Raw genomic sequence first — 16293 nt, 5'->3', positions numbered from 1 at the left:
GAAGCTAGTTTTAAAAATCAGAATTGTAATATCCTATAGTTTCAGATGCTGAGAATTAAATGGAATTTAACAGTCATACATTCAAAAATATAAAAATATTTTAAGTCTTTTTGATTCACATCTACTTCAAATATAAAACCCCACTTGGATTTCTGCCTCTTAGTAACGGCAGTATCTGAAAATATACACCAGATCACAGGAATAGCATTGTTTAATCCTACCTGAAAAAGATCCAAAAGAGGCTTCCAAGAGAGCATTAAGACTGCTGCTCTGTTGATGGTTTTGGGAATTTCAGAATAAAACAGTGTATTTTCTCTGTTCTCACCAGACATAGCTTTAAGAAAAAATAATCATTTAGAAATTATTTTCAAAAATAGCAATCTACTGCAATCGCAGTCTAAATACATAATGCATTAAAAAAAAAAAGATTTATTTATCCATTTTTACAGTGAAACAGACAGAGAGCATGAGTTGGGGAAGGGGCAGAAGGAGAAGGAGAGAATCCTAAAGCCGACTCTACACACAGCACGCAGAGCCCAACATGGGGCTCGATCCCAGGACCCCGAGATCATGACCTGAGCAGAAATCAAGAGCTGGCTGCTTAACTGACGGAGCCACCCAGGCACCCCATTATGCCTTCTACATACTGCAAAATGTTGCACTCTATGGGAAGGTTAATAAGTAGGAGATGCACATGCCATTTGCCATGGAAATTTCTTCAATAAAACTCAGGTTTCACAAAAAATGCTCAGGTTTCATTTCAATATTCAGATCTTGGTCCCTCTCAAAACAAACATAAAAGTGTGTAAGATGATATAAGGACAATTGTCATTTTTAGTTTTTTGAAAATTGTTAAGTCTCTTACAAGTTAGCAATAGATTCATGAAATTCCAAATGGGGGTGCTTTGTGATAACAGCAGATTACTAAGTTTCTTTTTTTCCTGAATCACTTAAACTACTTATTTAAGCAGTACATAGGTCTAAATGAATTCTAGTTTTTCTTCATTATAAATGTCCTAGAACATAGTCTGTATTATATTTCAGATGAAAGTATACTCATTAAAACAATACAAAATCTGATACGTGATTTGCTAAAAATCTCTTTGTCATTTATTGGAGATGGGTGAAGTAAAGAGGTCTATACTAAGTAGAAGCCAAGCCTAGTCTGTGAAATCACGCAGTAACTGAATGTGAGTATCACAGCAGTGTAGAATGAGCTACATACAAAAGAGAAGTAACAGAAAAACACTGGGATTATGAAGATGTGAACCAAAGAAAACAAAGTAAAACAAAGCCCTTCTACCATAAAAGGTGCTAGAATGGTATCATTTCCAAAAAAGCTAGAGGAAGGTGAAGGAAGAAGATAAAATACACAGGAAGAACAAGGAACTCTCTCTTGGATAGAAATGATCTTCAGCCTAGTGTTTCTGATAATGGCAGAGAAGGTAGTCTGTGGAAGGCATGGTAAGTTCCATGCTAACCCTTGCAAAGGCTGGGGATGAGCCCCCAAATATCCATATCTTCCTTTATTTCGTTTCTTTCCTAAACTATTCTTAAACTTTCTTAGTTTGTATTGCCTTTTGGAGTAAAAGTTAGGTATGAGCTGACATTCACTTTAGCATTTGACTTTGTCTTAAATCTATTCTGTATATTCCAGAGTTACTTTGTTATAGAATTGTTAAGATCGCAGTCACCTATCTATACCATTTTACAAAACGTGATCATATCCTCCTTAAGCCTTCTCCTTCTAAGAGTCTTCAGCCCTCAAATACGAAAAAACTGGTTCTATTTTCAAATGAGAGCCATTCCCCACAATCATTTCAGTTGCCCCTCGTAAAACTGTTCCTCGCTCCATAACATCTTCCTTGGCTTCAAACACGCCCAATGAAAACTTCCAAGGCATTCTAGGTACGCACACACCAGTTCTATGTAAGCACAAAACAAACTTCTTCCATTGTTTCTCTCCTGATGACACAATGGAACACACTTATTGGTGTTCACAATATATTAAAATTTATAAAACAAAGGGGCGTCCGGGTGGCTCAGTCAGTTAAGCCTCTGACTCTTGATTCTGGCTCAGATCATGATCTCAGGGTGGTGAGATGGAGTTCTGCTTTGGGATCCACCCCCAGTGGGGAGTCTGCTTCTCTCTTTCTCCCTCTCCCTTGCCCCTCCCTCTGCTCGCACACTCTTTTGTATGCATGCACCCATGCTCTCTAATAAATACATCTTAAAAAAAAATTTTTTTTGAACGGATTTATACAGAGAAAAAATATTAACTTCAGATGAATATAAAAGACTTGAACAAATGAAAAAGCATACAGCTTTCTTGAAAAGCTCAATATTTTTAAGACTGTCAATTTTCCCTAACTTCAGCCCATAAATATAATGTAATCCTACAACAGTATAACTAGCACCAGGAGAAAGAAGCTATACAAGCTAATTTTAAGTTCTCACAGAAAAACAAGCAAACAAAAATAGTCAAGAAAAGTACGAAAAAGTGATGAAAGGTAACTAGTGCTATCCAACAGCAAAACATATACAGCGAGGGTAATAACAGTAGCAGCAGCATAGTATTAGTACTCGATTTGACAGAGCAATGGAACCAAACAGAAAGTCCAAAACATATAGAGATCTTAAAAGACATAATCCTGGAGTTGGGAGGGCCTTTCTAGTTAGGATGCCAAAACCTACAGAGAAGTACAAATTTAACTATCAAAAAAAAAAAAAAAAATCACAAATTTCTACATGACAAAAGGCACTAAAGGCAAATGACAAATTAAACCTCAGAGGAAAATACCACAATGGGTTAATTCCCTCACTGTACCAAAAAAAAAAAAAAAAAAGCTTTAATAAGAAAAACACTGGGGAAAAACCAAAAGCTTTTCCCCTAAGGTCAGGAACACGGCAGGGATGTCCACTATTACCACTGCTGTTTAACATAGTACTACAGGTCCTGGCCTCAGCAATCAGACAACAAAAAGAAATAAAAGGCATCCGAATTGGCAAAGAAGTTAAACTCTCACTCTTTGCAGATAGATGATATGATACTTTATGTGGAAAACCCAAAAGACTCCACCCCAAACAGCTAGAACTCATACAGGAATTCAGTCAAGGGGCAGGATATAAAATCAACGCACAGAAATCAGTTGCATTTCTATACACCAACAACGAGACAGAAGAAAGAGAAATTAAGGAGTCAATCTCATTTATAACTGCACCAAAACCCATAAAATACCTAGGAATAAATCTAACCAAAGAGGGAAAGGATCTGTACTCAGAAAACTGTAGAATATTCATGAAGGAAACTGAGGAAGACACAAAGAAATGGAAAAAAGTTCCAAGCTCATGGACTGGAAGAAAAAATATTGTGAAAATGTCTATGCTACCTAGAGCAATCTACATATTCAATGCAATCCCTATCAAAATACCATCAACTTTTTCCACGGAAATGGAACAAATAATCCTAAAATTTGTATGGAACCAGAAAAGACCTCAAATAGCCAGAAGAATGTTGAAAAAGTAAAGCAAAGCTGGTGGCATCACAATTTTGGACTTTAAGCTCTATTACAAAGCTGTAATCATCAAGACAGTATGGTACTGGCACAAAAACATAGATCAATGGAACATAGATCAATGGAACACATAGATCAATGGAACAGAATACAGAACCCAGAAATGGACCCTCAATTCTATGGTCAACTAATCTTTACAAAGCAGGAAAGAATATCCAATGGCAAAAGGACAGTCTCTTCAACAAACGGTGCTGGGAAAACTGGACAGCCACATGCAGAAGAATGTAACTGGACCATTTTCTTACACCATACACAAAAATAGACTCAAAATGGATGAAAGACCTAAATGTGAGACAGAATCCATCAAAATCCTTCTGGAGAACACAGGCAGCAACCTCTTCAACCTCAGCCACAGCAACTTCTTCCTGGACACATCGCCAAAGGCAAGGGAAAGCAAGGGCAAAAATGAACTACTGGAACTTCATCAAGATAAAAAGCTTTTGCACAGCAAAGGAAACAGTCAACAAAACCAAAAGACAATCGACAGAATGGGAGAAGATATTTGCAAATGACATATCAGATAAAGGGCTAGTATCCAAAATCTACAGAGAACTTATCAAACTCAACACCCAAGAACAAATAATCCAATCATGAAATGGGCAGAAGACATCAACAGACATTTCTGCAGAGAAGACATCCAAATGGCCAAAAGACATAAGAAAAAGTGCTCAACATCTTTTGGCAACAGGGAAATACAAATCAAAACCACAATGAGATACCACCTCACACTAGTCAGAATGGCTAAAATTAACAAGTCAGGAAAGGGATACGGAGAAAAGGGAGCCCTTCTACACTGTTGGTGGGAATGCGGCCACTCTGGAAAACAGTATGGGGGGGTTCCTCAAAAAGCTGAAAACAGAGCTATATCCTAGGACCCAGCAATTGCACTACTGGGTATTTACCCCAAAGATTCTGAAGGAGCACCTGCACCCCAGTGTTCATAGCAGCAATGTCCACAATAGCCAAACTATGGAAAGAGCCCAGAAGTCCATCAACAGATGAATGGATAAACAAGATGTGGTATATATATACAATGGAATATTATACAGCCATCAAAAAATCTTACCATTTGCAATGACATGGATGGAACTAGAGGGTATTATGCTAAGTGAAATAAGTCAATCAGAGAAAGACAATTATCATATGATCTCACCGATGTGTGGAATGTGAGAAACAAGGCAGAGGATCATAGGGGAAGAGAGGAAAAAATGAAACAAGAAGAAACCAGAGAGGCAGACAAACCGTAAGAGACTCTTAACCTCAGGAAACAAACTGAGGGTTGCTGGTGTGGAGGGGGGTGGGAGGGATGGGGTGGATGGGTGGTGGACACTGGGGAGGGTATGGGCTGTGGTGAGTACTGCGTATTGTGTAAGACTGATGAATCACAGACCTGTACCCCTGAAACAAATAATACATTATATGTTAATAATAAAAAAATATATAAACTAAAAAACAATAAAGTATAAATTGGTAAAGACTTTAAAAAAAAGAACACCTACAATCCAATAAAAAATAGACAATGATTATAAATAAGTCACAGAAAAGGAAATACAAATGTCTCTTAAATATGTGAAAAGATGCTCAATCTCACTTATAATTGGAATTAAAATTATGATATAGGAATGTAATGTACAGAGTGTTGACTATAATTCATAACATTGTATTGCATATTTGAAAGTTGTGAAGAGAGATCTTAATTCTAATTCTCATCATAAGAAAAAATATTTTTTCGTTCATCTGTAAGGTCAAAGATACCTAGTTAATATCTAGATATTATAAAAGATCTAGATCACTTATTTTGGTGATCCTTTTATACTGTATACAAGTATCAAGTCTTTATATTGTACACCTGAAACTAATATAATGTCAATTATATCTCAATTAAAAAAACCTGTAATTTAAAAACCCAACTACAATGAGATTACTGTTCATTATTCGGACTGGAAAAGATAAAGTATGATTACTCACTACTGGTACAGGTGTGAAGAAACAGATATTCTGAGACAACACTGATAGGAATATAAACCCTATAACCTTGTTAGAAGGATAATTTGGCAATATCAACCAAAATTCAGAATACACACACCTTTTGTCCCAGCAATTCCACTCTTTGGAATTAGTCCTATATGTAAATTCACAAATGTACCAAATGATCTAATACAGTGATATTCATTGCCTCATCTTTTGTAACAGTATAATAGAAAAACCTAAATGTTCCTTATTAGAGGCATGGTTAAATAAATATGGCACAATTATATAATGGAATACTCTAAAGCTGTTAAAAAAAATGCATCTAGAATTACTGCTGTGGGCTAATGCAGAGAGTATCTCTAAAAATATATATATGTGTATGAATAAAATAACTTTGGAAGAAAGCAGTAAACCTATTTTTAAAAATTTAATAAACAAAGGACACCTGGGTGGCTTAGTTGGTGAAGGGGCTGACTCTTGATTTAGGCTCAGGTCATGATCTCAGTGTTGTTGAGAGTGAGCCCGAAGGGGCTCAATGTGGAGTCTACTTGTCCCTCTCCCTCCCCTTCTGCCCCTCCCCCCTCCCGCTCTCTCTCACAGGCGCTATCTCTAAAATAAATAAATAAAAATTTTAAGAAAAATTTAATAAACAAAGAAGTCAGTCAGTGGCATAATATATTTAATTCAGACGGATCTTAAATCTGGAGTGAATAGGCTCAGGAAAAAGACACCAAAACCAGCCTTGGTTTAAAAAAACAAAAGCAGCAACTGTTGAACGTGGTTTTACTGTTTATGTTCCTAATCTGACCATTCCTAAGGAAATGCATTTTGTTCCTTTAGTGGAACATCAATGATTCATTATTTATTCACCAAAATTTGAGTGCCAATTTTATCTAGATTTTGAATTAAGAAAGCATTTCCTCTCAGAAACTATGACTTCATACTCACCAAGGTAATAGATCCTATCTGAATGAGGCCCATCTGGATCATTCCTCTTCACAAACATAAAATCATGTGGTGCCTTAGCCATCATGTAGCCATGATATTTTCTGGTATCAGCAAGGAGCTTTTTAAGCTGACTCCAGGAATATCGCTCAACATAAAATGGCTCCAATTTAGGCCGATCCTGTGATTCAATATTCTCCTCACAATCTGCAGTTTCAAAGATCTCAACACCCAGCTGCTCTGTTTCCATCGCTGCTGCCATGTTGCATTTTCCTAGAAAAAGAAGGCATATGAAGTTGTTCACAGGCCAGTCCTCTTTTATATTAATGGGAATAACAGTCTGATAGTGTTCCCCCCACCAAAAAGGCAAGAAAAAAATGCTCTTCAGCACAGCTGCAATGAAACCTAGTAAGAAAGTTAATAGCTCCACCTTCTCTGTGTTCAGTTTAAAAATGAGATTTTTAAAAAATTGAGGTCATGTCTGTTTCACTGTGACTATAAATCCCTTTAGCAACTTTTATAAAAGGCTGTCCTTACATATCTCTTGCCAAAATTCCTTTTTTCTTTCCCACACTGGAAGGAAACAGGCCATATGCCAGTTGGCTGCTATGCTCTATCCAAGAGCATGTCAACAGTGAATCTCAATGTACTAAGGGAGGTAAGTGTTTTTGCACTTAAAAAAGTAACACATTTGATAAATGTGGACTTCAGTTAACAGAAATAATCATGACCAATTAGAACAGTAATAAAATTGCAGCAAACAATCTACTTGTAATAAACTTCCTAAGGCACTTACCAAGATAATATAAATACTGTTTCCGTTTAAGTGGAACTCCAAACAACAAAAGACTTAACTGGCTGGTACATTTTTCTTTGTCTTCTGCTCTTGCCTAGACATCACTATCTTATGATCACTTTTGGTAACTATAAGGAATTTATGTAACTACTATTACAGATTATGTAACTTTCACTCTCATGATTAAATGGGAGAAAAAAGATACTACTTTAATTAGCTTTAATTAGGTGAAGTAGTTTATGCAAAAAGCATTTAATGTTTGCACTATCGATATTCTGATAAAAATCTGAACTTAATTTTCCAGTTCAGACCTCTACCCCTGTAGAAATTAGTATTAGAAAGTGTTAGTATTTCACCTACTGATGATATTTCTTTTCATTTTACAAATTCAGAAGAGGATTATTTTCCTTTATTTCAATATTTAAACAATATTTCAATACTTAAAGCAGCGACATATCAGAAAAAATAATTAGAAGGGTTATAACAAGCCATTGTGTGATATTCTGACATGGATTATTTGTGAAACTACCTAAAAGAAGCAACATAAAAAAAATTCTGGAGCAACCTGTGGATATGGGAGAGAAACAGATTACATTTATGTAACTAACTCTAGAACAACAATCAATGCATGGTTGTATATTTAATAGGATGTCTTTTTTTTAAAGCTCAATTTCCCAGGTTAACAAGAGTCCAGGGTAACTACCAACCACAGAGAAAAAATAATTAGCAGGTGTGGGTTGTGAATTAGTCCACCAGGCAAGCATTATGGCATGCAAAATGAAATGAACTGTGTGGCCAGGATAGTGTGTCTTTTTTTATGCTACAGTGAACTGTACTACCATCTTCAATGTAACAGTAGCAAAAATGACCAGAAAACCCATTTAAGAATTGTATCAGGTATCCAACCTGTAACATTACTACAATGGGGCATTTACCTCCAAGGACCAAAATCCAAACAGCCCAGCAGAGAAGTTGTTTTGGCTCAACTGCTATTTAGCACACTGATAGTAAATGGCAGTATATGACAGTGGAGATTGCCCATCTAAAAGTTAGTGGGAGGCCTACTTTCTATCAAATATGGCAGTGGATCTAGTTTCACTTCTAACAGAGTTAGGGACAAGTGAGAGAAAAAGCTACACAAACCATGTTCATTTTTCTCAACTTTTGTTAAAATTGGAACTTCATGTCCAAACCACTGCTCCTAAGAATAAGGCTAGGGAACAGAACCAGGAAACTCAGCAGGCAGATTTCCCAAGGCTTACTGCCCAGCTTCCTGAGTCACCATTAACTTGACAGCTCTCCTACGTCAAAGTTGCATTAGCTCGCACTCATTAATAGCAAATCACCTGCTATTCCTAAATTGTACTAGGTCTCTGGACTATTTCTGTCTCTCTACACACACACATACACTCTCAAATTTTACAGTTCAAATGACATCCTACTACTCTGTTTATAGTAAATATCCTGCTTTTTCTAGGCTAGATATACTATATAATTTTAGTAATTTACACAAATGTCTAACAAAATGATTTAAGTTCCAGATTTCCATTAACACCTTATATTCAAATACATTCTCAAAGCTCTAATTTCAAAAATTAGAAAAGAGAATCAGCATACGTTTTCAGCACGGTGCATATACGTCACTGCCCCACCTACCTCTTCACTTAAGGCCCTTCCCTCGTGCCTACCTGATTGTATTTTCATCTGCTCAGATCTCTTCCACATTCAAAGAGATCTTTTTTCAAGTGACTCAACTTCAAGCATAGATCCCTCTGCTCATCTTGCTCTCTTCTCACAGGAGTCTTTCCTTTTCTCACCATCCAATCCTGCTCACCAGGATAATGAAATAAGATATAAGGCTGTTGATCATTATTGAAATGGATATGTGGCCAAAAAGATTAAATGTAAATAGTACTTAACATTGATATAGAAACATTCTTCTTGGTGTGATATATAATGCCTGAATTATTTTGTATCTATATTTTAGATTATCAAAATAATAATTTAAAAAAAAATTCTGAAATGTATAGCCTAATTTACTCAAAAGGATATCCTAACCATAGTGTAAATCCTGACATCTAGATGTACATTAAAAGGAAAACTATGGAAGAACTTTGGAAAGTATAGAAGGCACACAAACGTGAGGTCACTCAGGTGGCTACTACAAATCCTCAAAAATGACAGATGATTACTAACATTTCTTTGTGTGCTTGGTCCTGTTCCTGCTTTTACATTAATAATACATTTGCATTATTTTACGTAATACATATTGAGCTGGTTGGAGATGGAGTAGACTCGGAATAACCAATAAGAATTATAAACAGGCCATTTTTGTGGAAAGGGAACTAATTTGCATTTAATAACTTTTTTCATAAGACAAAGAATGTGCTATCCATTTTAAGTGCATTCCACTTTTGCTCCTTTCCTTTCCAGCTAACTTTTCCATAAAAGGAAGCATTAAGTTGTTGAAATTCTGACTTAGTAAAAGGAAAAAAAAAAAAAAAAAAGAGGATCGGTGATTACACTTGTTATTTCATTATCAGTTTTAATTCTGGGCTCTCATCGCCCAAGCAGGTGATGGAGAGAGATGTGGTGAGAAAAGCTCAGGGGCAAATGGAGGGAAAACAGTGAAGTTATGCTAGCATAAGAACAACGGACTAAGATGTCAAGACACCGTCCCATGCACTAAGCCCCTCACTCTGAGAAGAGCATCTTGGGTTAGAGAATAACTTCAGAACTCCTGAATCTGGACGGACTCAAACGGCATTCTTATTTTTAATCCAAGAGCCAAACAGTCGTCCAGTCGAACACCCCACGCCTCACTGAAGCCTAGTTATTTCACTCTTCAGGGTCCACAGCTAGTTGAGAGGTTCATTATCACTGACTGGGGCAAAGATCTGGAAAGCTATGAATGGGGAAGAAGAGGACAGGTGTAGCAGAGAATGTTGAGGAGAATGGGGGGATGCCAAGTGTTGGAAGTCTCAGGAGAAAGTGTGTGAGGGGAGAGGTGGGGCGGGGGAAAGAAATGTATCTATCCTGCCCCGGGGGGTGTGAAATAGAATGAGAAAGAGCCGGTGAGCAGGGAGGGAATCGACCTAGTGAGGCAGGAGGAAGGAACACAACACCGGCTGGGAAACCAAAAAAATCTCAGTCCGAATCCGATCCGCCACAGTCGAACTTTAGGCAGATCCCTTCGCCTCTGCGGGCTTCCGTTTCCTCATCTGCAAGCCCGGGCATTACCCAACCCCAGCGAGGCTCAATTAAGATAACGGACGTGGAAGTCCGGAGGCCAGCACCCAGCGCTCAGGGGGCGCCCAGTGAACGTTGGTGGACTCGGAATCTCAGAGCCCCGGCTTCCTCTTCCGGCAAGCGGGGCCCCGCCACCAGCTCCGACCCGCGCAGGGCGGCGCGCCGGGTAAACCGCAGAGCGGGCTAACCCGGAGAGCGCGCCGGGCGGTTCCTCCGTGAGGCGGAGCGGGCCCGCCGGGCTGGGGCCCAGGCCTCGCGGGCGAAGGGGAAGGAGAGGGGGCGGATACTGCACCTTCCCCCCCGGCCCCGCCCGGAGCGTCCCGACGCGTGCTACGGAGCGGGCCTGCGCCGCTTCATGCCGCGCCGCCTCCACTCCCGACCCCGCTGCGGCGGCTTCCTCGGCGACCGAGCCGGTGATAACCCAGGCGGCGAACACGGCACTTAAAGGCGGCGGCGGCGGCGGTAGCGGTAGCGGCAGCGGCGGCAGCTGCGCTTCGGCACTTCCGGTTCCTCGCGACCCGCCCTCCGACCAGCGAAGGCTCCGCGGGGCCAAGAAGGGCGCCGCTCCCTGCTGGGTGGGGTGCGTTGCCACAGTGCAGCCTAGTGGCCGGAGGAACGAACCGGGCGCGGGACGGGGACCGATGAAATCCAGAAAGAGGCAGCGACTTGCTGGAAGCCGCAGGACGCACTGTGGCGCGCCTCTACTTACTCATTTTTTTTTTTTTCATTCAAAAATATATATGAGTGCCTGCTATGTGCCAGGCAGAGTTGTAGACGCTGAGATTAGGGCAAGGAGCAAGCCAGCAAAAATCCTTGCCCCTTCGTGGAGATGACAGAGGGGAGGGACTTGGTTCTCATACTAATTAGTAATTTTTAGCAGGTCATTCCATCTCTTTGAGCCATGGTTTATCTGTAGAAGAGATATAACACAGTTATAATTAAGAAAAACCATTATGTGGTACAATCACACATAAAAGGAGGAAAGTGGGGGCTAGGGCAGGAAATGAGCGACTTGCTGTAATTACAACAAGAGACAGGTCCCTTGACCCCATAATCTTTGTCCTATTTTACACCATGCATTGGCTGAGAAAAAGGGAGCCTGGGAATGATTGGGAAAGTGGCAGGTGTAGAACAGAGCAATGGAAAAGCCGGGCCTCCTCTCCTTTCTATTATTACCAAGAGCAATGTGTCAGAGGTGTGTGTCATTAGGATTTATTATAATAGCACTTGTAAAAGATCTATTTGGGTGCCACGTTCCTTTCCTCATTATGTAGTTACTCACTTTGGAGGCTTTTTTTAGTTGGGCTCCCTTAAAAGAAAAGTACAGTCATTTTCACTGGGACTCCTCTGTGAATTTTCTGCAAATGACCTGAGAGTATGTTTTAAGGCTTTGAATGCACATGCACATACTAGCAAAATACAATGTAATATCTTGCAGTTCATTTCCTTCAACCAAGTGTTCCTCGAATCACTGCCATGTGCCTATCACTGTTCTAAGCACTGGGGCTGCAATAGTGAATACAGTAGACAAGATCCCTTTGTGCAGTTTACACCCTAATAAGAGGAAAAAGTCCTCGCAAAAAGCAACCAAACAAAAATACATAATTTTATGGATTAAAAAAAAAAGCAAGCTCTGGAGAGGTTAAGTCACTTGGCTAATTATGGCTTGATCTAGATTAGATTTCTTGGTTTTCAATCGTATTTTCTCTATGGTGGGCTTAAAAAGCCTCAAACCAGAGAAGGCTGTAGGGGAATATCTCCATCGTGTACCCTGGCGAGCTTGCATGTTCTGCCTAGGCCTCGCAGGCCTCGAACCAAAGCTTTGCTGAGTCTTAGCAGAATGCTTTGTGATCCTCCCAGAACAGCAGAGGATGGGAGGCTTATGAGGATCTTAGGGTCGTCTCCCCTGACGGCTTCTCATCTCCCAGGTTCTGACGAGGTGTGGGCTTTCTGCCCACCCCCTCAGAATAGAGCTGCAGAATGTAAGAATCACTTGGCTGCAGTCTAGAATGGGCTTTTCAGCAGCTGGGTATCCCAGAACTTGTATTGCAGTCATCTGGCCTCTTCTGTTTCAATATTCTCTGTTTTGATTTGTGGGACAAGGACCACTGGCAGCTGGCACCTTAATGCATTCTTCCTTTTGTTGTATAGGTAAGCAATAAACTGTCTGAATCTAAAGTGGCTCGTTGTATCTTCACTGGCTGGCTCAGTCAGGCCTGGGTCTTGCCAAGCTTGTGTGTGTGACAAAGCCTAGTCAGCTTTTTGGGGCCCTGCGCTCTAGGAACTCATCAGGAAAAGGCAAGTCGTCTAGCACACAAGGCTGAATAAATAGCATGGCAGTGTTGACACAGATCTGTGCCTGCATAACATAACAGTCACGTTCTGGCATAATGGATGGCAGGCAGGAAGTGTGAGTAAAAGCTAGGGTGGCAAGGCCCAGGGAGAACCATTCCTAGGGAAATCTGGGCTGCATCCAGAAGCCATGCCTGCTTGGGGCAATCAGGTCCTTGTCCGGGTCTGGACTTATGTTTTAGAGACCCTGACAGTTTTCTACACTGGGCCTCAGCAGAGACCAACCTAACAGTCCTTCTGTGTCTAACACTCTATGATCTTCAAGCAATGGTACTTCTCCTCTGTTACTCCTGGCATCAGCCAGACGTGGGTTCACATCCTGGCTCCTCTCCTTAGTGACAGTGATATTAGGCTTTCCTAAGCTTGGTTTCTCTCATCTATCAAATGAGTTCAGTAACAGCGCTGAGATGAATGAATGAAAATATATAACCCTGTTCTATACCAGGATCTCTTAAGATGTCCTTCATCACAGCTGTACTGGTCTGAAGAGTGTCCTCCCCAAATCCACGTCCATCCAGAACCTCATAACGTGACCTTACTTGGAAATCGTGTCTTTGCAGATGTTATTAGTTAAAGTAAGATCATGTTAGAGTTGAGTGGGTCCCAAATCCATTGACTGGTGTCCTTATGAGAAGGCCATATGAGGGGCACCTGTCTCAGTCGGTGAAGCATCTGCCTTCGGCTCAGGTTGTGATCCAGGGGTCCTGGGATCCAGCCCCGCATTGGGCTCCCTCTCAGTAGAGAGCCTGCTTCTCCCTCTCCCTCTGCTGCTCTCCCTGCTTGTGCTCTCTCTCTCTCAAATAAATGAAATCTTAAAAAAAAAGATCATATGAGGAAATAAGAACAGATAACCCACAGAGAAGGTCATGTAACAACAGAGGCAGAGATTGTCATGATCCCCCTATAATCCAAAGAGCATCAAGGATTGCCAGCAACCAACAGGTTGAATTCTTGCCTAGAACCTTCAGGGGGGCGTGGTCCCGCCAGCGACTTGATTTTGGACTTCTAGCCTCCAGAACTGTAAGAGAACAGATTTCTGTTGTTTTAAGCACCCCCCCACCACCCCCATTTGTGGTATTGTATTACTTGCTGCACTAGGAAATGAACAGACAGCTAATCTTCAGGTATGCCCTCCCCCGCATCAGGAAGTCCCCAATGAGATCTGTTATCTGTCAGTCTCTGCCGCAATGGCTAGCCCTTCTTACATATTCTCCTGCACCTTTACCTACATCCAGGGTGCCTGGGGCCCTCTTGCTAATATTCAACCTTTATCTCTACTAGGCGCAACTGCTTCTCAAGGGTCTTGCACTAATGCCTGGTCATGAGCACAGGTCTTTTCTTTTCTTTCCCTAGATCCCTAAACCTGCCACGGGTGTCGAGGGCGGGGTCTACTATTCCCTTCAGCTTTGGAGAAGCCCTTAAGGGGAGGAGAGGGCAAGATCCAGGCTCCTTCTCAAGGGACTCCCTTAGCTCTCCCTGCCCCTTTAAAAAAAACCCTCCTACTGGGGCTCCTGGGTGGCTCGGTCAGTTGGGCAGCTGGCTCTTGATTTTGGCTCAGGTCATGGTCTCAGGGTCCTGGGATTGAGCCCTGCATTGGGCTCTGCGCTCAGCGGGGAGTCTGCTTAAGGGTTCTCACCCCCTCTTTCTCTGCCCCTCCCCCTGCCTGCTCTCTCCCTCTCTCTCTTTCTAAAATAAAATAAATAAATCTTTCCGGGTGCCTAGGTGGCTCACTTGGTTGAGTATCCGACTTTTGATTTTGGCTCAGGTCGTGATCCTCAGGTCTCAGAACCCTGAGATCAAGCTCTGCATCCAGTTCCACTCTGGGCATGGAGCCTGCTTGAGATTCTTTCTCTCCCTCTCCCTCCACCCCTCCCCTCACTCATGCACAGCCTCTCTCTCAAATAAGTAAGTAAATGAATAAAATCTTTATTAAAAAAAATAAGTCTTTAAAAAAAATCCTAAGGAGGCCTGGGTGGCTCAGTTGGTTGAGTGTCTGCCTCTGGCTGCCGTCGTGATTCCGGGGTCCTCGGATCGAGTCCCGTGTGGGCCTCCCTGGTCAGGGGGAAGTCTGCTTCTCCCTCTGTCTGTCGCTCCCCCTGCTTGTGCTCTCTCTTTCTCTCTGACAAATAAATAAATAAAATCTTTTTTAAAAATTTAAAAAATCCTCTTGGTGTTTACTAAACTCCAAAGTCAGGTTTATCATTTGTATAAATGCCAGGCCACTGAGCAGAGTCCTTACTTCTCCTTTGACTTTTTTCTCCCTATTCTGCTTGGAAATTTTTTATTTAATCTGCATATTATTTCAAATGTTTTATTGTATGTTATTTTATTTGTATACTTTTTAATTTAAATTTAAGTTAGTTAACATATAGTAGAGTATCGGTTTCAGGAAGAGAATTTAGTGACTCATCACTAACACACAGTGCTCATCACAAGTGCCCTCCTTAATACCCATCACCCATTTAGCCCATCCCTATTCCAAATAATTTCTGTTTTACACGTGCATCCAGGTTTCTTTTATTTTAAAGATTTTATTTATTTATTTGACAGAGATAGAGACAGCCAGCGAGAGAGGGAACACAAGCAGGGGGAGTGGGAGAGGAAGAAGCAGGCTCCCAGAAGAGGAGCCCGACGTGGGGCTCGATCCCATAACACGGGGATCACGCCCTGAGCCGAAGGCAGACGCTTAACCGCTGTGCCACCCAGGTGCCCCCATGCATCCAGGTTTAAAGAGAAGAATTTGATGTCTCTGTTCTCTGTTCCCATCATTGTAACTGCAGAAGAGCAAGGGTTACCACATCTTAACCCCCTAAGTTGGGAAGGATCCAGGGTTATAATGAAGCAAAACAAAAACACAAGGTACGGGGGCGCCTGGGTGGCACAGCGGTTAAGCGTCTGCCTTCGGCTCAAGGCGTGATCCCCGTGTTATGGGATCGAGCCCCACATCAGGCTCCTCTGTTATGAGCCTGCTTCTTTCTCTCCCACTCCCCCTGCTTGTGTTCTCTCTCTCTCTGGCTGTCTCTATCTCTGTCAAATAAATAAATAAAAATCTTAAAAAAAAAACACACAAGGTACGTCCCTGTCTTGTAGCACTATGTAAAGTTGCAACTGGAATTTTTGAAAAATTTTTTAATTTGTATTTTATTTAAGTAATCTCTACCACCCAACACGGGGCTTGAACTCACGACCCTGAGATCAAGAGCCACATGCTCTTCTGACTGAGCCAGCCAGACACCCCTGTAATTGGAAATTTTGTATTTTTTTATCATAAACATTTTCAATAGTGCTAGTTTCGAATTCACCATTTTGCACTGCTGTGTTGTTTTTCCATTGAGCGACTATGCTAACATTCATTTGGTCGTTCTCCTTGTGTAATTTCCAACATTTCACCATGTAACACCACGA

General features: G+C 41.1%; 1 protein-coding gene across 3 annotated transcripts in view; it reads right to left on the bottom strand.

The window, feature by feature from the left end:
* Positions 1-11053, bottom strand: part of DPP8 (dipeptidyl peptidase 8) — a 70096-nt gene extending 59043 nt beyond the window's left edge. Inside the window, exons 1-4 of one of the 3 annotated variants that reach the window (XM_045810628.2) lie at positions 10829-11053; positions 8976-9113; positions 6495-6764; positions 222-334 (exon numbers count right to left, since the gene is read on the bottom strand). In XM_045810628.2, coding sequence (XP_045666584.1) covers positions 222-334; positions 6495-6764; positions 8976-9012 — 420 coding nt within the window. In that variant the 5' untranslated portion in view covers positions 9013-9113; positions 10829-11053. The remainder of the gene's footprint in view (positions 1-221; positions 335-6494; positions 6765-8975; positions 9114-10828) is intronic. The other 2 variants (XM_045810626.2, XM_087856849.1) reach the window with 2 other exon arrangements.
* Positions 11054-16293: the final 5240 nt, after the last annotated feature.

This window comes from Ursus americanus, chromosome 28, assembly GCF_024610735.1.
Source record: "Ursus americanus isolate L20-20 chromosome 28, mUrsAme1.1.p, whole genome shotgun sequence".
NCBI classification, from domain to species: Eukaryota; Metazoa; Chordata; class Mammalia; order Carnivora; family Ursidae; genus Ursus; species Ursus americanus.
The sequence above is the reverse complement of the archived record's forward strand: the minus strand, read 5'-3'. Positions and strand labels throughout refer to the sequence as shown.